Raw genomic sequence first — 23,686 nt, forward strand, 5'->3', positions numbered from 1 at the left:
CTGAGTTTAGCCACAGCTGAGTGCACTGCGTCCAGAGTACTGCGCCCGGGGTAATGCTCAACCTCCCCCCTGGCACGTGCAAAGCCTGAGGTGAATTGTAATTTTCAAGGGTGTTTGGCTGGTTGGTTGTTTTTTTTTGTTTTTTTTTTTTTTTTTTTTTTTTTAACCTCCTAGTGCGTTGCAATACCGACAGCAACACCGGCCGTGAGAGGAGCCAGGAAGCCGTCTGAGGGCCTCACTATGGATCCCACTCAGTGCCGGGGCTCGGCTTCCCCGGTGCAGCTCGGTAGCGCACCGGCCCGCGCCTCGCCACCCCGGCCCAGGCGGGAGCTGCGGGTGCCCGGTGCCCGCCGGTGCCCTCAGCGCTCCCCGCCTCACCCCGGGGGGGCGGCGCCGTCCCTGGGCGGGCGGGCGCTGGGGCAGCGGGCGCGGCGCTGACGCCATCGCGGCGCGCAGCGGCGGCGGGCGGCGGTCGGTGGCCGATGGCCGCGGCGGAGCCGGCGGCGCGGAAGCGGCGGCCCCGGGGGCACTTCGCGGCGGCGGCGGGGCGGGCCAAGCGGCCCCGCGGCGGCGGGCGGCAGCTGGAGGCCGGCATGCGCGGCATCCTCATCACCTGCAACATGAACGAGCGGAAGTGCGTGGGGGAGGCCTACAGCCTCCTCGGCGAGTACGGGGACCTGCTGTACGGGCCCGAGCAGGTGCGTGCGGGCAGGCCTGGCCGGTCGCTCGGGGCTGGGCGGGAGGCGGCCTGCGGGCCCGGCAGCGCGGCATTTGCCGCCCCCTCAGCTCCTGCCTGCCGCACCCCGCGGGCTGGCAGCGCGAGCGCCGGCGGGGCGGGCAGAGCCGCGCCGTGAGGCCTCCTCGCTCGTTCTGTATGCAGAAACCCCTGTTTGTTCACCACGCACACGATATGCCGGTTTCCGTAGGCAAACCCCCACGCCGCCCCTCGGGTTAGCTGGAGAAAAGGCCCTTGCCCATCGCTTCCAGGCCCCTTGCTGGCAGTTTTTACGTTGCGGGTACTGTTGCTCGCTACTCACCAAACAAGTGACGTGCCTTGTGTGAAGTTTTCAGATCATGAGGAGCGGCTGTCGGGAAGCGAGAGGGAGGAGGACGAGGACGATGTTGAGGCTGCCCTGAAGAAGGAGGTCGGCCAGATCCGCGCCTCGACAGAGCAGAAGCTGCGGCGGTTCCAGTCGGTGGAGAGTGGTGCCAACAACGTGGTCTTCATCAGAACCCGGGGCATAGGTGGGACACCTGCTGATGCTGCATAGTGCTGTGGGGATAAGCTGCTTTGAACGGTGCTAGTAATAGGTCACAGAGTGTGACTTCCAAGACACTTGTGTATACCAAACAAGCACAGGGTTTCCTCTTCCTTTTGGCATTGCCACTGAATTTTGTCAGTAGCAAAGTTGCTGAAGGTAGAGGAATCTGCTCTGGCAAAATAATCTTTGATTATCCAGTTTTAGTATAGTAAAACAACTCTTTACAGAAAAGGATTTGATGCTGACATCAGTGCAGCCAAGTGTGCATTTCCCTAGCTTATTATTTAGAGGGGGGGAAGAAGGGAGAAAATGTCTTCAATTTGTCATACCTAGCTGTTTTTCTTGTAGAACCTGAGAACCTGGTGCACCATATATTAAAGGATATGCATGCCACTAAAAAGAAGAAAACAAGAGTCATTCTGCGCATGCTACCCATTTCTGGAACTTGCAAGGCTTTTATGGAAGATATGAAAAAATACACAGAAACGTTTTTTGAGCCTTGGTTTAAAGCCCCTAATAAGGGTACTTTTCAGATTGTTTACAAAGCTCGTAATAACAGTCATATGAGTAGGGAAGAAGTAATTAAGGAATTGGCAGGTATGTATGAATTTCATACAAAACTAAGAACAAGTATAGAAACAGCCCACAACTGCATGCATAACAGGTCTGATTATTAAAAGTGATCTTAATGGGGGTTACATATTTGTTGCTTAAAAATCTGTATGTTAAATTACAAAAGCTTCTTTAAGATTTAGAAAAGCTTGACATCAGTATTCCTTGTTGGTGTTGATGTCTTTAGAGACAACAAGCAGAAGAGAGTACAGTGTCAAATATAATTTGGAGTGTCAGTTACGAGTGCTATGAAACGACTGCTATCAGGCTTTCTCTCTGGATGCTATATTGAAATAATGTGTTACTATTTCCATTGAATATATGACTCATAAAATAGCTCCACCTTATTTGAGTATGTTTCTTGATAATTTCAGTGGGATAGTTTTTCAGTTACTTCAGTCCTACTGTTGGTATGTTCTAAGAGTTCTGCTATTTTAAGCAATTGTAAAACTGAGTGATTGGTTACAACTAAGGAGGATGTTGCCTTCTGTCTCTTAACTTCTGTCCTTTCAGTAGGGCATGCTTATGCTCTGAAACTGTTTTTGCAGTATGTTTTAAACTACATCTTGTTTTACAGGAATTGTGGGCAGCCTCAATCCAGAAAACAAAGTCGATCTTAATAACCCACAATATACAGTTGTGGTAGAAATAATAAAAAACGTCTGTTGCTTGAGTGTGGTGAGAGACTATGTTCTGTTCAGAAAATACAATCTACAGGAGGTGGTGAAGAGCAACAAAGAAGACACACAACAAAACCCATCAAATCTGACAGAAGAACAGAACTTGAAGGTAGTAAAGCCAGAAACTGAAGAAGAGGAGAAGAGCTCAAGAGAAGTAAAACAAGAGAACAAGAATCAAGGTGAAATAGAAGCTGAGCCCAAAGGGAATGATGTGCTGACAGTGTAGAAAATGTGGTAGAAGGGAAAGGTAAACACAGTTGAAACCTATTAAAAAAAGTTGCCCTAGAGTTCTGAAAGGGCATTTTAAAGAGGAGAGTGGGTTTTGTTTTGAAATCTTGTTTTTAAAATCCACATCTGTAAGAATTTTAATGCTCGTTGCAGGTGGAGCTGACATTGCAGCAGATATGAGAGTGCTCAAGGTTGTATCACCTTTCTGGTGAAGCTTCCTGTCATTCTTCTGTGGCTTTGTTCTGCATTGCCTTTATCTAGCACAAAAAGCATGAGTGTATGCATGCATATGTAAATTTAGCCATCCTGACATATATTGACTTTCAATTGTTTCATCTGATGGCTACAGAAAGCAAAAGGCAGTGCAGAATCAGCTTTATCGGGAAGTATTGACAGAAGCAAGAGATCTGAAAGAGACAGTTGATTGCAGAAAGTTTTTAAGGAAGTGATCTGACAACTTGTGTGACTGCAAAACTCAATATGTTTTTCTGTGTGAATAACAGAATGAACCAAAACTGATCATCTTCTGTATGATGGAGGGTTATATATATATATATATATACATATATACACATCGCTCTATAAGGACACGCTGTCTTGAGAGTGAATGGGAAGAACTGCTATGATCAGTATACTTGAATACTATGAGATGATTTAGAACAATGGATTTGACTGTTCTAGAACAGCAGCAGTATAGTGCAGGCATGGCAAATGGTTTTACCAAAAACTACATGTGTGTTTACATTAGCTGTGTATACAGCAGTTACTGGTTTATAGGAAGTGCTGTAGTCACTGAACAGAATCCTTTTGAGTAATTTCCTGCAACTAGCCTTTTGCTGCTCTTTCCAAAGACATTATCCTTGGGGGTGTGTTTTACAAAGTCTTTTTCTGTTTATATTTTTTTCTTGGGTCGCAAAATTTGAATTTCAGTACTGTTTGGAAACTTCTTATGAAAGAAGCTCTCCATTATACTATACTGGCTAAGGGGAATTAAGTTTTAGCCTTACAGCATTCATTTTGTTTCAGATTGAAAGTAATGTGAGTCTTTCTGTTGTCTGTTACAGCAGCTCCTTTGATATCCCAGTGACTTACAAAACCAGTGCAGCTATAACCTGCTTTCCAATAGGGTTTTGAGTATGCTTTCTGTACAGCTGTCTAGCTTTAGTATTTAATTTCTAGCATAAAAGCCTGTGAGTTGCTAATGGGAAAAGACTCAACTTGAACACCACTTGTTACTTGTCTTGGTTTAATGAAAAGGATGTATGCAAGTCTCTCGACAGTGTTTAATTTATATTTTCCTCTCAAAATTGTTTTAGACTTTGGAAAATTAAGACAACTTTTCCCTAGTCCTGTCTCCCTTACCACCCATTTATTAAATCTGCTTTCTTACCTCCATCGGTGTTTTCTTTAAATTCTAAAGCTTTTTTGTGTATGGATTAGAACCAGCAATGTGTAGGTCACACATAGGAAAGAACCATTTGAGACCAGACATGAAAGCCAACTGTGGATGTTTATTGGTGGCTGATGTTAGTCATCACCATTCAAGACAGCCTTCTTATCTTACTAAGGACAAATATAGACTCATGGATGGTTTGTCATTTTTTGTATTTTTTTTCCCTTCTGTTCACTCATTTGTGTGTCTACAGGACCTACAGATCTTCAGGAGAAAGTGCTGAATAGTTACCATCTATTTGCCAAGCCAATGTCTGGCATTTAGATGCAGCCTATGCTGCAGTCTTAAAGATGTCTGCATTATTCTGATTTTTCATAATTTGCACTTACCAAACATTCATTGTTAATACATTAATTCATAAACTTTGAGGCTTTCAAGATTCATACAAGCAGGGTGCTTAATTTGGATGCATGCAAGGTCTATGGCCATTTCTGCGAACTTCATTGCATGCTATCATGATTTCCTCATTAATAAGCCTCTTGTGAGTTAAAGTATCTGGTCTCAAAAAATGAACACACTACACTGCACCTGGTAATCACTTGCTTCTGCTTGTACTGTAATTCTGAAAAGCATTAGGTGGCTGGAAGATGTGTTTGCATATACTTTGCTAAGTAGGCTTGATTTTTGTTAAGCAAGTACACATGCATTTAAAAACCATACGGTTGGAGTTTTTAAACCTTGTGCATTATTACACAATCACTGCCTAATGGGTGAAATATCCTATGTTAGTGCTTACAGTTGTAATAGAAAAGCTCCACTATGAATGAAATTGATAGGGATAGGCTGTTTTAGATCACTTATCAAAACTAAATCTGTCCCCACTCCTTGTTCCTCAGTTCATTCCGTCTGATTTTCCCAGTGACTGTCTTTGGCAGCTGCTGGACAAATTCAATCTGATTCAAAAGAGAAAAAGGTAAAATGAAGAGATTTAATTTATAAATTTTTCTTCAGCACAGCATAGGTCTTCATCCTGTTTAAATAAGAATTGGGTGACTGGGGAGATAACTAATTCGGTAATTTTTCTTGCACGGCACATATCTGGGCATTTTTTGTTTGTTACTGTGTTTGAATTGAGTCTAATCTTTGTTTCTGACCCCCCATGGTTAAAATAGGTGTTTGGGAATTTTTATTTTTTTATTTTGTTTTAATAAACTCGTGTTTACTTGCCTTTCTGGGGTACTTGTATGGAGCAGTGACTTTCTTGACACGATCTTGTAATTCACAGGCCAGTTTCTTTGCATCTTGTGACTTAAAGGAAGGAGACAAGACCACAAAAGCTTTTACCACCTACACAGGGGAAATAAATAAAAAATAGAGCATTAATTAAACTGGAGCAACCTAACGTGTGAGGCAGTTAATTGAGAATACGTGAATATTGCCTGCAGTACAGGCTTGCTGTATCACACCTGCGCAGTGGAACAAAATTTGCTTTTGTTTAAGCAAATTTACAAATATGATGAAAGACTTTCTACCTTACATTAGTAAAGGTCTTAAGTAATACATGATAAAAGTTTCAAACTCTGCTTCTGAATTTGTAATTTTGCAAAGGACTGTTTAAAAGTTCTTAGATGCTAGGGCCTTTTCTGTAAACATACGTTGTTAAAGTAAAGAATATGATTCTTCAGGCAGCAGGTCAAAGCGTACATCACTTCTTACCAGAGTCACCTTTATATTCAGTGTCATGTTCTTTAGGAAACTAAGGGTTATACTTTCATTTAAAAAAAAAAAAAAAGGAATATGGGATACACAAACTACTCCCCTTGCTTTGGGTAAAGTAATTGAAAAGTTTGTATAGCTACATTAAGTCTTAGGAATCAGTGGAAGTTGAGCGTAGGCTCTGTCACAAAGGCACTGTAGGAGAGTGACCCCTAATTACCTCCCCTCGGGTGGGGTCTGGGCTGCTGACCACCGCTGACTCCATGATGGCTGGGTGCTGTAGCAGAGCACTCTCTATTTCAAACGGTCCAATACGATACCTGGGAGAGAGAAATTAAATGCTTAGTAAGTGAGAAGTATATGGTTAATTTTATAGACATTTTTTGCTATTTTAACTGAAATCTACAAACCCAGAGGAGATTATGACGTCATCAGATCTCCCCATAAACCATATGTATCCATCCTCATCCATGCTCCCTCTGTCTCCAGTGATATAGAAGTTCCCACGGGCTGTAGAAGCAGTTTTCACTGGATCATCCTGTTGAACAAGCAACAATTAAATATTCTAAATATTGAGAAGCCTTAAGCTTATAGATGAGTTTTGCCTATTTGGACACTACCCATAGTATCTTTCACTGCTTGTTTTCTGTCTCAAGAATGTAAGAGCTTGTGCTTGCTTCTTCCCGAGGGGAAAACATGACAAAGGCAGATAGAGAACTGAGGATCACACAAGAGGTCTGGGGGAGAATGGAGGAGAGAATGGATTTCTAAGTCAGAACACCATCAAGTCAGGAGCTACAGCTCTTTGGTGTTGCACCTGCTCCTGTTGGATAAATACATACCATGCTGCAGGCCTGAACTGGCTCTCCAGAAATTCACTTTTGGCTTACCAGGTATTGAGTGAAAAAAGTAAATGGCCGCTTGGTATCTATTTTGATACCAATGTCTCCTTCTTTTCCAGGAGGCAGAACACTGCCATTTTCATCTATAATCTGCAATAGAAAAGGCAAATGGGTGATTCCGACTTCCCACTTTGAAAGCCATGTTCTAAAGCTAACCAGCCGCCAACAGATGACCCAAAAAAGCCTACCCTGAATACCACTGTATGGCACCAAAACTTGTACGGTATGTTGTGGTTTACTTCTTATGAAATCAACAGCAAACAGAAAAGGGGACCACCATACCTGAACATCGTAAGGAGGAGCTGCCTTTCCCATGGAACCTGGCTTAATTTTCATTCCTTTCATATGTGCACATACCATTCCCTGTTGGAAAAGAGAAACAACCAGCCCAGGTATTTTCCACTGTCATTCCTGAGGCAGTTCCTGTTCTTGTACTATGTCCACTGTTGAGCTAGCATAAGATATAATATGTGAGCAAAAACATCAGTGAACTTCACTGAGAGTCTTGGAGAAAAAGTTCAAGGTATTTTACAGCTTAAGTAGTCTTAGAACTAGTATCATAATCAAGCTGTAATCCTAAGCAAACAACCCTCTTGTAGGCAATTGTCACGTATTCTAATGCCATCTTTTTCATCAAATATATATGGCCAAGTTCCATATTTACCAAGAATGAGATGTCTCAGTCCCCTAAATGATAGCTGAATTGTAACCCTTTACAAAAATGCTGAACATACAATTTCAGTTTGGCCGTAGCCTTCATAGATAGTCAGGCCTGTTTGGCTTTTCCACTGTGCCATCACTTCTGGGTTGAGTGGTTCTCCTGCAGTCAAACAGTGCTTCAGTTTCTTGAATGCATACCTTCATAGACAGAGGAAATTGCTGAGTATCAGAGGACAGAAGGGGACAAATTCTGCTTTCCCTGACATCTATATGTCCAACCCCATGACTTCAGGACACACTGGACTCTCTTAGCATTAGGGTCAGGGTTGAGAGAAAGGCTTAGAGCTCCAGCTGGAGTGGGGCTGGAAAGGGGCTGCCAAAGCAGTGAGTTGCGAAGATGCACAGGACTGACGGCAGTGCAGCCATGCATGTGCCTTCAGGGGCCAAATACTGGCCTCTCTATTTACTGTGTAATGCCTCAGGGCAAAATTTGCTCTGGGCTGGAGGTACCTGGGCAGTGGATGTTGTCACTGCTCACTGCAGTGCTAAGGAAAAGGCCCTGCCTCCAACACAGAACTTCCACCACTCAGAGTTTAAAGTGTCTGTGAGGGCCCATAGAAGTAATTGTTAAAGAGCCAGGCAATAGCTTGAACTGACACGGCACGGTCACTTCTTAACAGATGCAGGGTACCTGGGGAGGTCATGCTGTACCAGCATGCGGTAGACAGTTGGGGTGCTGCACAGAGTGGTCACCGGATATCTGCACAAGGTCTGACAAATTAGAAAGAAGAGGGTTAAAAAATACTGTTTTGGGAAAAAACTTGGTGCTACCTATTCCCTTCTATTACATACTAGGGCACAAATTACAAGACCTGGTTGTAACCTCACTTATGTGTAAAGCAAAGTAATTGCTGTCACTGTCAGTGTTCAGTAAAGACATTATAGCACCCCAAACATCAGCTGAAGAGGTGATAATGACATTGACTGTGGTAAATCACTGGTGTACCTAATTTGTCCTGATGCTTACTTGAAGCACAAGGACCATCCCTTGGTATGAAACCCTGGCCCTGGAGGCTCAATGTAAGTTTTGCAGGGGACATCAGTAAAGCATCTCACCCCAGGACAAAGTCAGGCAGCTCAAAATGGGGGCACCTAAAATTACAGGTTTCTTCTGAACGTTTTGCCTGTGTCGGTCTTTTGTTTAGCTCCACACTTTCTGAAACAGACTGTCGCAAATCTTTAGACATGCTGCAAGTCCCTCAGCTATACTGACAAAGGGCCTGACATGCAGAGCCAAGTCTCTGTGAGCCCTGACTCAGTTGTGAGTAATGCTGTATTAAAAGATTGTTTTGGACTGGCAAATTTATATATCCTCCTTTACCTGGTACAGAACACAGGACATGAGTACCTTGCTAGAAAAATAAAGATCTCAGATGAGCTTCTGTTTTCTGACACATCTTTATTTCTCACCCATAACACCAGCAGATGATAGATGGTTCACAGTCACTTGGGTAGAGCTAAGCCTTATCAGCCTTTCATTTTTGGTTTGGTGTTTTTTTTTGTTTGTTTTTTTTTTTTTTTTTGGTTTGGTTTGGCTTGGGTTTTTTTTAACCTTACTTCTGCCTGCAATGAAAATTTGCTCAGAGAGGGGGACAGGTAGCAATAAATAAAAACAAAGGGAAGGCCTCTCATTCACCACTTCAGCCACACCATGGGTAAAGCAGCCTTTACTATCAAACTTTATTTTGTGCAGAGATGTGAAATCCCATGCACATTGCAAGCAGGTGTTTGCAAGGACAAGAAATTTTTACACCACCACCACCACCCCCCCCCCTCCCCAAACTAGCAACTACCATTTTAGAAAGGAAATGAAGCAGGATTAAAATCCTCAAATAAACCCCACATGTTAGGAATGTACACATAGGTGCTTTGAGCCACTTGGGAACAGCACTCTTCCCTTTGTGTTAGATTAAAACTCAGATTGGCTTGAGAAGCTTGAAAACAATTTCTTTTAAGAACAAGCCAATCTCACAGCTTCAGTGTTTTCCAGTACTGACTTGCCTTTCTTAAGGGTCACAGCAGTGTATTTAAAATATTAATTTACATATAATTCTGCTCATTTATCATTTCAATAGTGAAATACAGTAGGGGATAGGTTTAAGTAATACCAGTAACTCCTACTGATAAGAAGAAGCTGGTAATATCCTGTGCCCAAAAGAGCCATGCAGCAAAATCCTTCCCGTATTATATTCCTATTCAAAGGACAATCACCTTATGGTTACGCCATCTTAAAACAGCTAATCCCATAAACCTAAGAGGCTTAGTTTTGTGGCCTCCCTAGAAAACAACATGAAATATGAGTAATAGTTCATTGTGAGCATGGTGTTCTTACATTTAAGATTGCTCTTGGATCAAACTGTGGCATGGCATGTACGAAAACACATGTGCCCTGGAACCACGGACCAAAAATACTCCCAACAGCTGCCTTTGCCCAAGCAGTGTCTGACGTGTTCCACATGATGTCAGAGGGAGTCAAATTCATCCAGTATCTGTTGAAGACAAAGGTGACCAATATAAGGGAATCTGCAAGTAGAAATTAAGAATGTGAGGGGGTTTTTGGTTTGGTTTTGGTGTTTTTTTTTGTTTGTTTGTTTGGTTGTTTTTTTTTTGCTTAGAAAGTCATGGTAAATTTGATTTGAAAGTCAAGTGCTCAAATAAATGCCTTTTGCCTGGCCTTTATACTGATGGCAAAGATAAAGAAAATTGAAGGATATCCTAACTCATTATGTAGCCTGCATTAACAGGCAAGTAGTTTCTAAAATGGAGCCGTATACAATATTGAACAAGATCTTTGATTCCTGGCTACAATTCAGTTGAGGAGAACAAAATAAATGACATGAACAATATTGTGGGAGCCTCAGCATTCTAATTTTATCACATAGAAAAACTCTTCTGTTTGCTTCACATTTCAGAGCTGTAAAGTCATAATTAGCGGAATACTTTACCTTCCACAGAGAAAAAAACCCAGACCAAGGCTTCCATAGGAATGTTCAGCCATTTTGGGAGCCCCTGTGGTGCCACTGGTAAAATAGATTGCCATTGGATCCTGGCTTTTTGTCTTCATGCAGTTATGGACACCAGGGGCAGCCCTTAAAAAAAAAGAAAGGTTATATGAAACAGTGGCTGGTGTTATTCAGCACACTTAGCTTGGATCCTTTGTGCCCAATATACGCAGGACTGTTTGTATAGTGAGATGTGAGGGATAAGAAACTACTGAGATCCCCTCACTCTTGCACTGCTAGTTCTGTATTAAAGTGTTGCTGATCTTGCTCTTTAACTATTCTCCATGTCCACTTTCTCCAGAGTAAAAGTGCCACCTACCTCTCTTTTATTTGCCTCCTTTAACAACCAACAAAAGGCCCAGCATCTTGTGTTTGACCAAACTGCCCTCCAGAAAGCCTATCTTCCAGCCTTGATGTGATTAGCTGAGGGAGGACCTGCCATTTCTTTTGGTAGGTGGTCTCACTATTTAATTATCCTTGACAGGTTTGAGAAGTATGGGGAGGCTTAAACTCTTGGTCATCTGGCACATGACTGGGAAATATTCTCATCTCTTACTGGGATGAGAAAGCAAAACTGTTTCTGCCAGGACTGATGTTCAAAAGGTTTTGCTTGGCACCCAAACATAGCCCATGCCTGCAAGGTTGGGTGTGGGAAGTGTGTCTCCGCAGGCCAGCCGTCTCCCTGTGCTGGTTGGCAAGCAGACAGGCTGCCTGGGAGCCCTCTCTCTGAGCCCTGCAGCCTCCTGGCCAGCTTAGCAGTCTGCTAAGGCAGCCGAGGATGTGGGGAGCTGGGAAGCCTGGGCAATGAGCCTGCTAGGTAGGCAGGCTGCCAGTGATCTGAGGGGACAGTGAGCCAGGCAGGACAGGAGCCCAGCACTCTGGGAAGACTGGGAGGCTGACAGCTGAGCAACCCTGGAGCCAGCCAGCCAGCACTTTGCAAGGCAGCAGTCTGGGGAAACCAGATAGCCTACCTGCCTGGCCGCTAGTGACAGCTTCTGCAGGACTGACACAGTTCCAGACAATATTTAGCTTTTATCAAATCAGTTTTACCCTCTGCCATGGAACTGAGCCATAGAATATTAGCCCAGCATGAAAGAGGATTCATCAAATTGACTTGACAATAGTTTTGTAGCTCTGGGAGGTTTGAGAATGCAGTGTTACTGCTTCCTCTGTCTTCCAGCTTAGTGACACTGAAGTGGGCAATTGTGTGAAGGAGGAGTTGGAAATACAGTGAGACTGTACAGTGAGCTGCACAGATAATGCTAGTTCAGATACTTGTGGTTGTGAGAACACATGGTACATCTTATAAAGGTCTTAAAATGACTGAAGAGCTTGGATCCCACTTTGAAAGCATAGTTTTAGCTGCATAGATGCTTTTAACAAAATATCAGCTGGTAAAATCACATCTAGGGCCTTGAGCAGATTGCAGCAGGGTATTTGCTTCTCTTCCCCACTCTGCCTCTCCACCTCTTTTGCAGTCCCATGCACTGCAGAGAAGAGCTCTCTGTTGGGTGCCATTTTAGTAGCTGCTTCAGCAGTGAGGCAGGTAGATTCCTAAACATACTAAGTTTATTTTACAGTACCATTTTTTAGCCTTTTATAGTGAAAAGCTACTCAATAGCCTTATTACCACATTAGCCTTATTATCATCAATTTTTAGGAATATGGATTGGAATAATTTGTGTAGAATATTTTTCTTTGAGCTTTAGAGGGTAAGTAGGCCATAGCTGATAATAAGAGGCTTTCCTGTCCATTTGTCCATATTATTTCACAGTCATATATAACAAACCTAGACATCATAAAACTGTACTTATTTTTTAATGAGCAGTTTGGCTAGTGCCAAATGTTCTCTTCATAGAAAAGAGATAAAATTGCCTTCTTTCCCACCCCCTCAAAGGTATGTAGTTCATCAGCGAGACACAAGTTCACAAGTATGTTTAAACAACATGAGAAGTTTTCCACTAGAGATAACTATGGTGGAGTTCAGGTAGAAGGCACTTACTTGAGCAAATCACTGAGCTTCAGCCACCCAGCCCTGCTGCTTTCAGATACAATTAGCTTAGTTTTCAGAAACGGGCACTTGGATGCAACTGAGTCCACTGCAGGAACAAGCACATCAGTTGTAATAATGCCCTTAGCCTTGGAAGCCAGCAATCTATAGCAAATGTCTTGTGCTGTCAGTTGTGTTGTCCCTGGGATGATGATAACACCTGAAAGTGCAATAAAATTGGAAATTTGTTAGGTATTGTTCACTTTCAGTCCTGATCACTTCATAGCTTCTACTGATTTGTTGAATACCAGCACCATTCAATCCAGAAATTAGAAGAAGGTAAAACAAGTCCCACACACCTACCTGAATTTAAATACAGATTAGCTGTTCTGAAGTACAAAATAGCTTCTGTTTCTATAAAATCCTTTGTTCCAAGCACAGTTTACGCAGAAAGTATAACTTTGGGGCAGTAAACACTAGCAGCTTTAACTTAAGTCTGCTGAAGTTAAATCAAATTGATTTAACACAATCAACAGAAGCCACAGAAAGTGAAAGCAAAATGATGAAGGTAATTCTATCGGTCACAAGAGACTACCCCTGTCAGCCCCTTTGACGGTCAAATGTTCAAGCTACAAAGTCAAATAAGAAATGTAATTGTTAAATGAATTGTTAACCAACTTTTGGCACAGAAGGCAACAAAAAATCTACAGACCATTAAGAGTGATACAATTCACCTGTTCGCATACAAGCCACGTACAGCAGCCACCACTCTGGGATTCGGGGTAGAATCACTAAAACTCGGTCTCCTCTTTGCAGGCTGCACGGCCCGGAGAGCACATTGGCAGCTTTTTGGGACAGGAAGCTCAGCTCTTCAAAGCTCCATTTAATTTCATCTCCTTTTCCATTTATCCACCACAGAGCGGGATTTGATGGTCCTTTTTGTTCCTATACACAAATGGCATGCTGGTTATTTCTGAGACTCCTGGAGTTCCTTGCAGAGTTTTTGGGATGCTCCAGGGAGTGGAATCTGACAGTGTTACATATTCTAGGACAGGGATATTAAGCATGTTTTGTTTAAAAGAGCCCTTTTCCAAGGCACATGTAAATTGGTGCCTATATCTATCTGATTTGCAATGCTCATTAATTACTTAGAGGCTTTCATGAACCCAGCACTGCACACAGTGCCGAATCAGAGTCACAGAGACAAAGCACCATGTCCCTTCTAATGCTAAAGCAAATTGCCTTTCCTTTCTCTGCAATGTAAGATTATGTTAAAATAGAAATAGGGGAGGAAATTCTAGTGCCACTGAAGCCCGTGATGGTTTTAGACTTGACTTTGGGGATGGGGCACAGTTTCAGTAAAAATATTGAACCTACAGGGTCAGAAATGCTACCTTTTCTATTTGAGACCACTTGTCCAGCACATTGCTTGCAAAATTAAAGTATTCAGGTACTTCCTGTTCACAACGACCGATAGCTTCATAATCTGAGAAATTCAAAGGTGCAACAGTCTTGCAATGCTGGTGGAATAATCTGTGGAGTGTCTGGATGCTCCATGGGGACCGCAGCACTTTAAATGCAAGTAAAATCTTCATGGCACAAAAGCAGATATATGGGGGCTTTTGGAGATGATAACCATTAGAACTATTTTTTAATTATTATTTCCATCCTACAAGAGACAGAAAAATCAATAATAGTAGTATGATGTGCACATTCCCAGATGAGCTGTTGACTTCAAATGGAACAGATTTATACAGAGCAGCAAGTCCACCTCTTCATATCATTTTATCCCACCTCTCCTTATGGGTAAACTAGAGCTCTGCTAATCCTTTTAAGCCTCCTTTTTCACCTGTCCACAGGTTTCTTAGAGAATTCCCCTTGGAGCTGACATTTCCTATTCTGTCCAACCAAAGTAGGGAAGTAGGGGCCTGAAACCATGAGCATCTGGGTGTTTAAAAAAAAAAAATTTAAAATCAAGAACTTCTCAGGACTGGTACCCACTATTCCCATGTTTCAAACACCACAGTAATCTCACCCAGCCCTACAAGGCTGCTAATGGTGAACACATATTTGGTTGCAGGATGGATGCCATTTTCTGTTCCCGTTTTTTGCCTCAGAATCCAGGATATAACCATCACAAACAACTACTCAAAGACCAGTGTAGTCTCTAGCCAGCAGGGGTGAGGGATCTGTGCATTTAGCCTTAATGTTGCTTTTGTTGCTAAAGCAATAACGTTAACGAAGTACGTTTCACATTGCACCATTTTTTCTGCCTTCCTTTTGTCTGAAGAAAAGATTGTGCCCCTTTCTTCCCCTGGAATTTGCCTTGTGTTAGTTGGATAGCAAATACCATGAATAACTCAGAGGTGGTTTTCCACACTCTTTTATTGATTTCTTTACCAGACTAAGGTTTTTGCCACATCTGCATTTGCCCTTAAGTATAAAGAGTTGCATTTGGTTTCACAGAATACCATTTATAGTGGTGTACTACCCTGAAAACACTTTGCAGAAGAGTGAATTAGAGCTGTATGTATGGGAACATGGTGCTCAGGATATATTCACCTTCAGAGACTAAATGATATATATATATAGATGGAGGCTTTTTCTTTTTTTTTTTTTTTTTTTTCACATGCTCTGCTTATAACATATTGCTTCTTATCTCTATCCTTAACAGGTCATTAAAAAAAGTCTGATTACAGAACTCACCGTTAATCAGTGAAATCTGTGTAGAATTAGCTGCCATTTTATTTTTCCTTTAGACTTGAGCCAGTGATTGCAGAAGCAGACCTAGAAGATGTTCTTGCAGAAGAAAGCTACTTCTTCAGTCTGCTTGACAGAAAACAGAAAAGTGTAACTGCTCTCTGGTAGTCTACCTTCTGTCAAAAAAAGTGAGAATCATGTGAAGAAAGAGTAATAAAACACAGCATTGTATTTTATATATATATATTTACATTAGCAGATAGCATCTTTCATTTTTGATAAGACTAAGTATTTGAACAAATACTAAATAAAAACTACTTTCTCAGGATGTTTAAATAGGTTGTGCTTACCTGGAGATGCTATCTGTGATCAGGTGAGACTTCTTTCCTCATGTATCTTACCTAGTACTTAATTGGCAAGTATTGTCACCTCCTGGCTCACTCTAGTTCTCTGAGTGGTTGTAACCCTTCATTAGTACACACGTTATGTTCTGTGGTAGGGATTATTTCCCCCTGAGAACACAGATTTCATTTCTCCAAATACCTTCTGAGGAAAGGTACAACCACTGAAAAAGTTGAGAGAAGATGCAAAGAACGCTAACCACGAATGGCTGCATTTCTGGTTCACTGCCTTTGGAGAATAGATAATCCACCATACATTAATATATAACTCTACGGCACCAATGACTTTGGAAATGGCAACAGTGGGGCTTTATTTTCAGATTCTGGAGTTAAACATAGTAAAAGAATTGGTATGATGAAGAAATGAAGATTTTCATAAGCCTGGTGCCAATAAATATCACCTCTAATATCTGATGGACACTTCTGTGGAGAAAATACATGCGGTTTGAACACGGGCCATCAGCTCTGAGGAGAACAATGAAAACTTAAACTACAGAGCCCTTGCTATGAAAGAGGGTGACAAAGGGATGAGATACACAATCAATGCACTGGAAGGCAGCAACATGATACAGGAACTCCACAGCTATTTGATTATGAGACACTTGGTTTAGGTGAATCTACTGCAGTCACAGTACAGTCTGTTAGTATTGCTACCACAGGCAATAAGCCCTGCAAGGGGAAAATATTTTAAACTAAGACTTAGGTAAATAAAGGCTATACATAAGCATACACATAGACTATATAATATATATAGACTGTATATAAATATAGGTATTTAAAAGACATGTAGATGTGACACTTAGGGACTTGGTTTAGTGATGAACTTGGCAGTGTTAGGCTTACAGTTGGATTCAATGATCTTAAAGGTCTTTTCCAACCTAAATGATTCTATGATTCTATACAGAGGCAATAAAGGGTATAATTAAGGATCAGAGTTGGGAAACAGTCAGAGATGCTGCTAGAGACAAGCACAGAGAACAGCCATGGAAGTAATGTACGATGGAGAGACAGAACCAGGCTGTCAGAGCCCACGTGCAGAATCTCTGCAGGTGTCAATGCATGGCAAATCTTCCAGGAAAACCACTGAATTGCACGTGTTAGGGGTATCTGAAAGCTTTCAAGTCACTTTTGCAAACTGAATATAAGATCTGAAATTATTCAGAAGTAAACTATCCAATCTTGCATCAGTGTTTTTGCACAAGTCATGTACAACCTCCCTCTCCCTGTCTTCTGTGTCTCTTTGTGGACTCGGACCCAGTTCCCCCAACCTACTTCTGTAGAGTTCAGTGTTATCAGATGACCTTTCCCAGCTTGGTAGATCACAGATTATATTCTGAAAAAGCAGATACTCAAAGCTAAAGTAATTATAGGCTACCTGTCTCTCATTTGAAAACTTTTTAAAAAAGACATACAGCAGATTGCCTGTAGTGACAGTGTTTACTGATGTTAAGGTGCTCTGAAAAGAGAATTACCCCATTTTTCTGACTGCTATTTAACTGGTTCCACTTCTCCTCTTACCATTTTTCAAGCAAGAATGGGAGCAGGGATAACTATATCTTAAGGTGCCTGGAAGCTCACGTACTCAGTCAGAGAAATTAAAATGGACAGGGCAATGACAACCACATGAAATTCCCAGTGAAATCTGGAGAGAAATCACAGTGCATTGCTCATTTTTTTGAATTTACACTTTGGGAGCACATACAGTGAGATTCAGAGCAAGAATGTTTGGGTCATGGTTTGAGGAACTTCATGCCTCTGTAACAGGGTGAAGTATCTTCCATCTGCTCTCCCCATGTTGCAGATAACTTCCTCCATTCCTCAATTTACATGGCTGTTAAGTGGTTTTTGAGCTGTGTAATACACACACACACATGCGCCATTCTGAACACATGGTGTTTCTCACGTATATACACAGGAGGACATTAACCCCATCTTCAACCCAATGTGGAGAGACTGAAGTGAGTGAGTGAGTTTGCTTGGAAGTTTGCTAGGCAGCCAGGTTTGACCCTTTTCCCATGGTAAAACAGGGTAAATTCATAAGAGCATAAGAGGTTAATTCCTAAACCCAGGGGATTTACGGGAACTCTAGTGACATCCCCCTGGCTGCCTGCACCATGTAAATACATTTTGAGATACACAACACAGCTGCTACTGTTTGGAAATTCACCGTTATTCAGTGCAATAATGATGGGCAATATACACACAGATAGGTCACCCTAATTTGTTCTCTAAGTCCTAGAACAAACACATAAAAAGTATGACAAACCCCAAACAGTGAGAGTACTATAGCAGTCTTGCACCAGCATACATGAAAAAAAAATATTGACCTGTGATTTTTATGGTAGTAGCAATGAAATCCAGAGAAGTTTCTCATTTGCTCATGAGAATGTAACTATCTGCTCCCAGAAAGTAGAATTCAGAGCAGCTGTTGATGTGAATGTAGTAGAGAACCACCTGAGGCAGATGATGGTGTTCCTCTCTGGCATGTCTGTTGCTTACTTCAAGTACAACACTTTGGATGGGAGGCCACCTAAAGACTTTCTCTGTGGAATGAATCTTCAAATAACTGATTAATAAAAAAACTCAAACCACCTCCTTTCAGTTACTTTTGTAATTTCCTTTTAAAAATATATGGCTCTCAGCATGAAAATACTCCAGAGAGTGGGGTTTATTTTTCATTTGAGGTCTAATTCTGCTCCTAAAGAGATAAATTTTCAACTATCCCCTGGTTTCAGTAGTGCAAGCTTAGATCCATTTAGATTGATGTAATCTACACGGATGCAGCATTTTGTGCATTTATTTTTGACCTCAGGCAATTACGTGCTTTGTAGCTGGAAAGCAAAGCAATATCCATTTCAGAGCTTAAGGGTGTGAAAGAGGCAAGATCCACCTGCAGGTCCCTCCTGGCACAGCCTTTCCTGGGACTTCGGTTTGTTTGCCAGTTAATAACTCAATTAGTTGTCCTGAAAGGTCATCAACAGCTATATTACACAGCATGTTTGCTATTTTCCCAGGCTCTTGGTACAACAGCAGACGTGCTCATGGGTACTGCATAGTGGGCTTACAGCAAAACCAGGAAATTTTGAGATAAATAACCCTGGGCTTTTTTTGGTTCACTGGTGTTTTTGTGCTCCCAGTAAATACAGCCTTGGTCATAAAGTTCAATTACTACTTATATCTTCTGAAGCAAGAATAAAGAGTACACAGGCTGTGCTGTAGCAGCACTGTGTGAGGTGCAAATGCTACAGGGGGGTAACAAGAAATGTGAGATGTGACCTAACAGGGATGATCTAAACCTCTGTGCACCCAGACCCACGTAACTGTGCTTGACTGTTATGGAAATATCTCACAGTCTGAACTGACTACTCAGCCCAGGAAATCCTTGATTATATTTAATCCTGAAACTATATGTGACCCAGCACTGGCTAAGGCTGGAAGTCTGATCATCAACAACTGTTAAGACACATTCTCACAAAATAATATTTGACACATAATTGCATACTTTGTGGCTTTCAGTAATAACAATGCATATACAAAAATAAGGGCAAAAGCTAAAGGCAAATCTGATTTCCCTTATTTTACTGCTATTTTCAAAACAGTTTCTCCCACATACATTTAAAATCATACGGAATATATTGCTTTAGAAATACCCTAAAGCACCAGAACAAAAATTGGTATCTTCTACTCTTACTCAGAAGGTTGTCCAGCACCTCTTAAGATGTGTGGGGAACCGGATGACAGAAGGCAGAAAAGCAGTCCAGGATGAGCATGTCCCGGTCAAGAGTGCAGCAGCAAAGCTAAGCTCTTCCCCACTCTTTGTTCCTTAGTTTCTTCCTTTGGATTTTCCCAGAGGTCATCTTTGGTAGTTGTTGAACAAACTCCAACTCATCTGTAAACAGAAATAACAACAATACTTAGCAGTTTGACACAGCTTCATTCCAATCTGTGTTTCTTTTTTGTGGCAAGCCTGCAATTTCAAAAGCTACAGGCTCTTTTGAGGATGAAGAGGCAGGCAGCACATCAGTCTCAGTGCCCAGTTACAGTTTAGAGAAACAGAGCTCATCAGTTGGGTGACTCAGTAATTCCTCAAATCAGTAGTGCAGGACAGTCACACACCACCGAATTTGAGCACAACTTGGACTTCAAAGGGAGCAACTAAGAGCCTTAATTTGATAGTCTGAAACCCTGTCCAGTGAGGTAGAGCTAGGACTCCTGCCCACACACCAAACAGGAATGTTTTGATTCACCTGTTTGTTTCTTCATTTTTTTCCTGGCCAGGTTCAGGTTTTGTACCATTATGAAACTGCACTACCATGTTGGTGAGCCTGACTGACCCAACATATGGACTGAGAAGTCTGTGACTGCAGCAGAGAGTAAACCTCCTGAGCGAGACCTTCCCTGCTGTAACGAGCAATTTACACCACTATAACAGGGTTCAGGGGAAAATCTAGCCAGATCTGTTTAACGCCCAACATAGACCAGTACCAAAACCCAAGAATCTGTTCCAGGATTGTATTTTTAAGATTGCTTTAAAAACAATTATTTCCCAAGGTCATAATTAGATTATTTTAAAACATTATTACTTATATAGAATAAATAGAATACTTGAACAGTCTGATCACTTCAGACAAAGTAGATTACCTTGCCAAAAAGTACTTCCATTTGAAATCTGAATATGCTTAAAAAGAATCAGATTCTGAAGTTGTGACCAGATTACATTTTTCATGTTTTTATGATTGCACTTAAAAATCGAACACTATTTCTAGTTATATTGCTTCAAAAATGGGATTACATTTAAAATATCCAACATGTTTTCCCCCTGTTCTGATTGAATCAAGGAAATAAAAATAAATCTCCCAGAACAAAGCTGTTACTCAGGAAAAGGGAAGGTCAATTTAAAACTCTGCATCATGTTTGTTGGAACCCTGTGCAGAAGCTGAGGGAAGTCAAAGACCAACAGTGAAGTCTTTTCTGAAGACTTTTGGTGGGACCTGGTGCATCATTGCTTACCCAGGTGGGGCTTATCCTGCTACTCCTGATGAACTATTCATGTTTAATTCTGAATATGGATTCCCTGAGGTTGTTTTCAATCATTCTAGATACTCTGCTAGTGGAGTTTGATTCCTGCCTCACCTGGAAAGGCCATAGTACCGTTTACCTCTGCATACCAGTAATGAGATGTGAAAATCATGCTGAGATTCCCCAAAACCTACCATATCCTTTGAGCCTGATAATCTGCAACCAGTGCAAACTGTCATAACTCTGCTGAGAAACTTGACAGGCTATTGATTGTTGCCAGCTGAGGCTTTCGCCCACGCTATAGTATTTAAGCCCCCTATTATTGTAACATCCATATATTATCCTTCTCTGTTCAGTTAGTCAGAATGTCTAGAAACACATTTAATATTTTATAACTGTATTTAATTTGTAAAATAGGATTCTTTTGTTTAAAATAATTAGGATAAATTTGTGCTCATAGACACAGTTTGATAAGGTGAAGGAACATTTAATTTCCCTGTACATAATCACCGTGAAATCTAATACTGGTTCATATGTAGTTTCAATGTAAGATGACAACATCAGATCCTATCAGGATAGGCCTATGATGTTCAGCTAAGCAGTGTTTACTTATGTAGTCAGGATGGGGGCAGATTTTCAATGTTACATTTCAAAATCTAATTATAAGAGGTTACAGGAGAAAAAAAAAAAAAAAACCAAAACTCTACTATTCCAAAATATAAACTGGTTGTATTTCTAATCTGATTACTAGGTTTGATTAGACGAGTTTTAATTTTAGGGTACATTACCAGGAACTACTTGTATATTCAGAACTCAGTGGTACTTGCCTTTCTTGTGTATTTGTAAGGTGCAGTAAATTTTTTTTTACATGCTGAAGAATTAATTTTTCAGGATCATGAGATGTAAATTCAGGAGACAGAACAAAAGCTTTTACCACCTAAATGAGACAGCTAGGGCAAGGCAACATACAGCAATCACTGACTTGATGAGTAATGTTCAATAGAAAGACTAAGATGAATAACTCAATTTTCTACAATCAAATTTCTTTCAAACCAGTGGAAATATATGTTTCTAAGCCAGATGCTGGACAACTTTCTGGTTTTTATTGCTTGTTGAGCTTCACAAACGGGCCTTAAAACTACTCAGAGTGAGCATAGCAGCATTCCCAGCTGTTGTAGTTTGAGCCCTGAGGGCAACTGAGCACCACGGAGCTGCTCACTGCCCCCTTCCTCCTCAGGAATGGGAAGGAGAAAGTGAAGTAAAAGGCTCGGGGAATCAGGATAAGGACAAGGAGGGGTAACTCACCCATTACCCATTATGGTCATGAGCAAAAGACAGACTCAATAGGAGAAAAAAAAAAAAAAAAAGAGCAACACTTTAATTCAAACACTAACAAAAAGAACACTTAACAGACAGAGTGAGACAGCGAGAAGCATTACCATATTTTAGAAACACTTCCCCAGCTCCTCCCTTCTTCCTGGGCTCATCTCTGCTCCTGCTTTCTCCACCTCTTTCCCCCTAGTAGTGCAGCGGGCAGGGAATGGGGATTACGGTCAGTCCTGCCGCTTCTTCCTCCTCAGAGGGAGGACTTCTCACATTGTCCCCTGTTCCAGTGTGGTCCCCCTCTCACAGCAGGCAGTCCTCCACAAACTTTCTCTGACATGAGCTCCCCGCCATGGGTTGTAGTGTTTCCCAAGCTGCTCTGGCATGGGTCACCCCTATGTGTTGCAGTCCTCCCAGCACTGAACTACAACAGCAGGGGCTGCTTCTTCCCACAGAGTTCTGGCCTCCTTTGGGTATAGTCTCCTCCTCCAGCATGGGGTCCTCCATGGGCTGCAGGTCACCCCCCTCTCCACCATGGATGTTCATGGTAGTGGGGAGGACAACAGCCCTGCCATCTCACCACAAGATACACTGAGGGGGGTGTGTCTCTGCTCTAGTGTACCTCCCCTCCTTCCTCCTCCGTTTCTTCCACTGACCTCAGTATTCACATAGGTGTCCTCCTCATAACTTCTGCTCACAATTCCCAACTCTTCCTCCCAGGTTACCCTTCTTAAGTATGTTATCTTAGAAGCACAGCCACCATTAATGATTGGCTCAGCCGTGGCCAGAGGCAGATCTGACTTGGAGCCAGGGGAGCTTTGAGAAATTCCTCACAGGGTGTCACTACTGTAGCCCCCTACACTGCTACCAAAAACCCCACCACACAAACTCAGCACACCAGCAGACAGGAATTCTTTACTGGTGTCTGGGCAGCCATGTCATGTCGTTGCAGTGTTCAAGAAGAGAGGTAACTTAAGTAGGCCACATTTGCTTAATGGCCTTCCTAAGAAGAATAGTTAGGGGACATTGCTTCAAGGTATAGGATCTCACTGGGATTCAGAGAAGCCATTGCCAGAGTTTCAAATTGTCTTAAGTTCCCATAATTTTTCTGAAATTAAAAGGAAATTAGATGCCCCTTTGTCTCCTCAAATGTATTTGAAATCACCATTCTACATCTTTACAATGTTAATATAAGCCAAAATTTTCCTCACAGACATATCTATTTCTCAACACACACATACATTAGATGTTTTAGGTAGCTCCTAATATCAGTGTCCTTACTTCTCCTCTGAGGGGGTCTGGGCTGCTGACAGCAGCTGTTTCAGCTCCTGCAGGATGCTCTATCAGGGCACTCCCTTTCTACTTCAACCAGTCCAGTGTGATACCTAGACCGGAAATAAGAATTTGGTATTAAGCAGCAGAGCTGGGCAAGTAATTCTGAAATATTTGTTTCAGTGGTAAACCAAATCCAGTGCTTCTGAGATCCATTATTAAGCCTTCACAGCTGTGTGAAAAACCCAGGGTTTTGTAAGCTAAGCATACATCATTGGAGGAAGGCACTTCAAAAGTCACCAGTGAACTGAAAATATTCCCTAAATTTGTTTGACTCCTTACCACACATCTAGCATAAAGACAGAAAGGCCTTGCTGGTTCAATCTGGATGGCAAAGTTGCTGCCTTCTTCTGGGGGCTGAATGTTACCATTTTCATCTACTACCCAAAATGAAAGAAATCTTACT

General features: G+C 41.8%; 2 protein-coding genes across 3 annotated transcripts; one reads left to right on the forward strand and one right to left on the reverse strand.

Moving 5' to 3' along the window:
- The first annotated feature begins 422 nt into the window (after positions 1–422).
- Positions 423–4,177, forward strand: THUMPD1 (THUMP domain containing 1). 2 transcript variants are annotated; one of them, XM_042798727.1, is made up of 5 exons: positions 478–698; positions 1,065–1,245; positions 1,611–1,859; positions 2,452–2,801; positions 2,936–4,177. In XM_042798727.1, the coding sequence occupies exons 1-4, from the start codon at positions 483–485 to the stop codon at positions 2,778–2,780; spliced, it is 975 nt and encodes a 324-aa protein (XP_042654661.1). In that variant the 5' UTR covers positions 478–482; the 3' UTR covers positions 2,781–2,801; positions 2,936–4,177. The 2 variants fall into 2 exon arrangements, with proteins under 2 accessions (XP_032839675.2, XP_042654661.1); XM_032983784.2 differs by having other exon boundaries at positions 423–698; positions 2,452–4,177.
- A 96-nt stretch (positions 4,178–4,273) lies between these two features.
- Positions 4,274–19,436, reverse strand: LOC104365467 (acyl-coenzyme A synthetase ACSM4, mitochondrial-like). The gene is made up of 15 exons (XM_032983726.2): positions 19,317–19,436; positions 15,212–15,331; positions 13,900–14,174; positions 13,240–13,450; positions 12,518–12,725; positions 10,459–10,602; positions 9,846–10,002; positions 8,145–8,224; positions 7,528–7,651; positions 7,076–7,156; positions 6,782–6,883; positions 6,302–6,429; positions 6,112–6,211; positions 5,403–5,522; positions 4,274–5,128 (listed from the first exon to the last, which is right to left on the reverse strand). Exons 3-15 carry the CDS (start codon positions 14,098–14,100, stop codon positions 5,042–5,044), a joined length of 1,743 nt encoding a protein of 580 aa, XP_032839617.2. The 5' UTR covers positions 14,101–14,174; positions 15,212–15,331; positions 19,317–19,436; the 3' UTR covers positions 4,274–5,041.
- Between the last annotated feature and the right edge of the window lie 4,250 nt (positions 19,437–23,686).

This window comes from Tyto alba, unplaced genomic scaffold (assembly GCF_018691265.1).
Source record: "Tyto alba isolate M040663 unplaced genomic scaffold, T.alba_DEE_v4.0 Super-Scaffold_28, whole genome shotgun sequence".
Classification (NCBI taxonomy): domain Eukaryota; kingdom Metazoa; phylum Chordata; class Aves; order Strigiformes; family Tytonidae; genus Tyto; species Tyto alba.

What these genes read in the sequence shown, in the direction of transcription:
- THUMPD1 (XM_032983784.2), top strand. Translation starts at nt 483, where the DNA reads ATGGCCGCGGCGGAGCCGGCGGCGCGGAAGCGGCGGCCCCGGGGGCAC. An exon ending in TGCTGTACGGGCCCGAGCAG is followed by an intron (nt 699 to 1,064) that starts GTGCGTGCGGGC and finishes CCTTGTGTGAAG; the next exon opens with TTTTCAGATCATGAGGAGCG. An exon ending in CATCAGAACCCGGGGCATAG is followed by an intron (nt 1,246 to 1,610) that starts GTGGGACACCTG and finishes TTTTTCTTGTAG; the next exon opens with AACCTGAGAACCTGGTGCAC.
- LOC104365467 (XM_032983726.2), bottom strand. Translation starts at nt 14,100, where the DNA reads ATGAAGATTTTACTTGCATTTAAAGTGCTGCGGTCCCCATGGAGCATC. An exon ending in AAGCTCAGTGATTTGCTCAA is followed by an intron (nt 10,603 to 12,517) that starts GTAAGTGCCTTC and finishes TTTTTTTTTAAG; the next exon opens with GGCTGCCCCTGGTGTCCATA. An exon ending in CTTTTTTCACTCAATACCTG is followed by an intron (nt 6,430 to 6,781) that starts GTAAGCCAAAAG and finishes CTTGTTCAACAG; the next exon opens with GATGATCCAGTGAAAACTGC.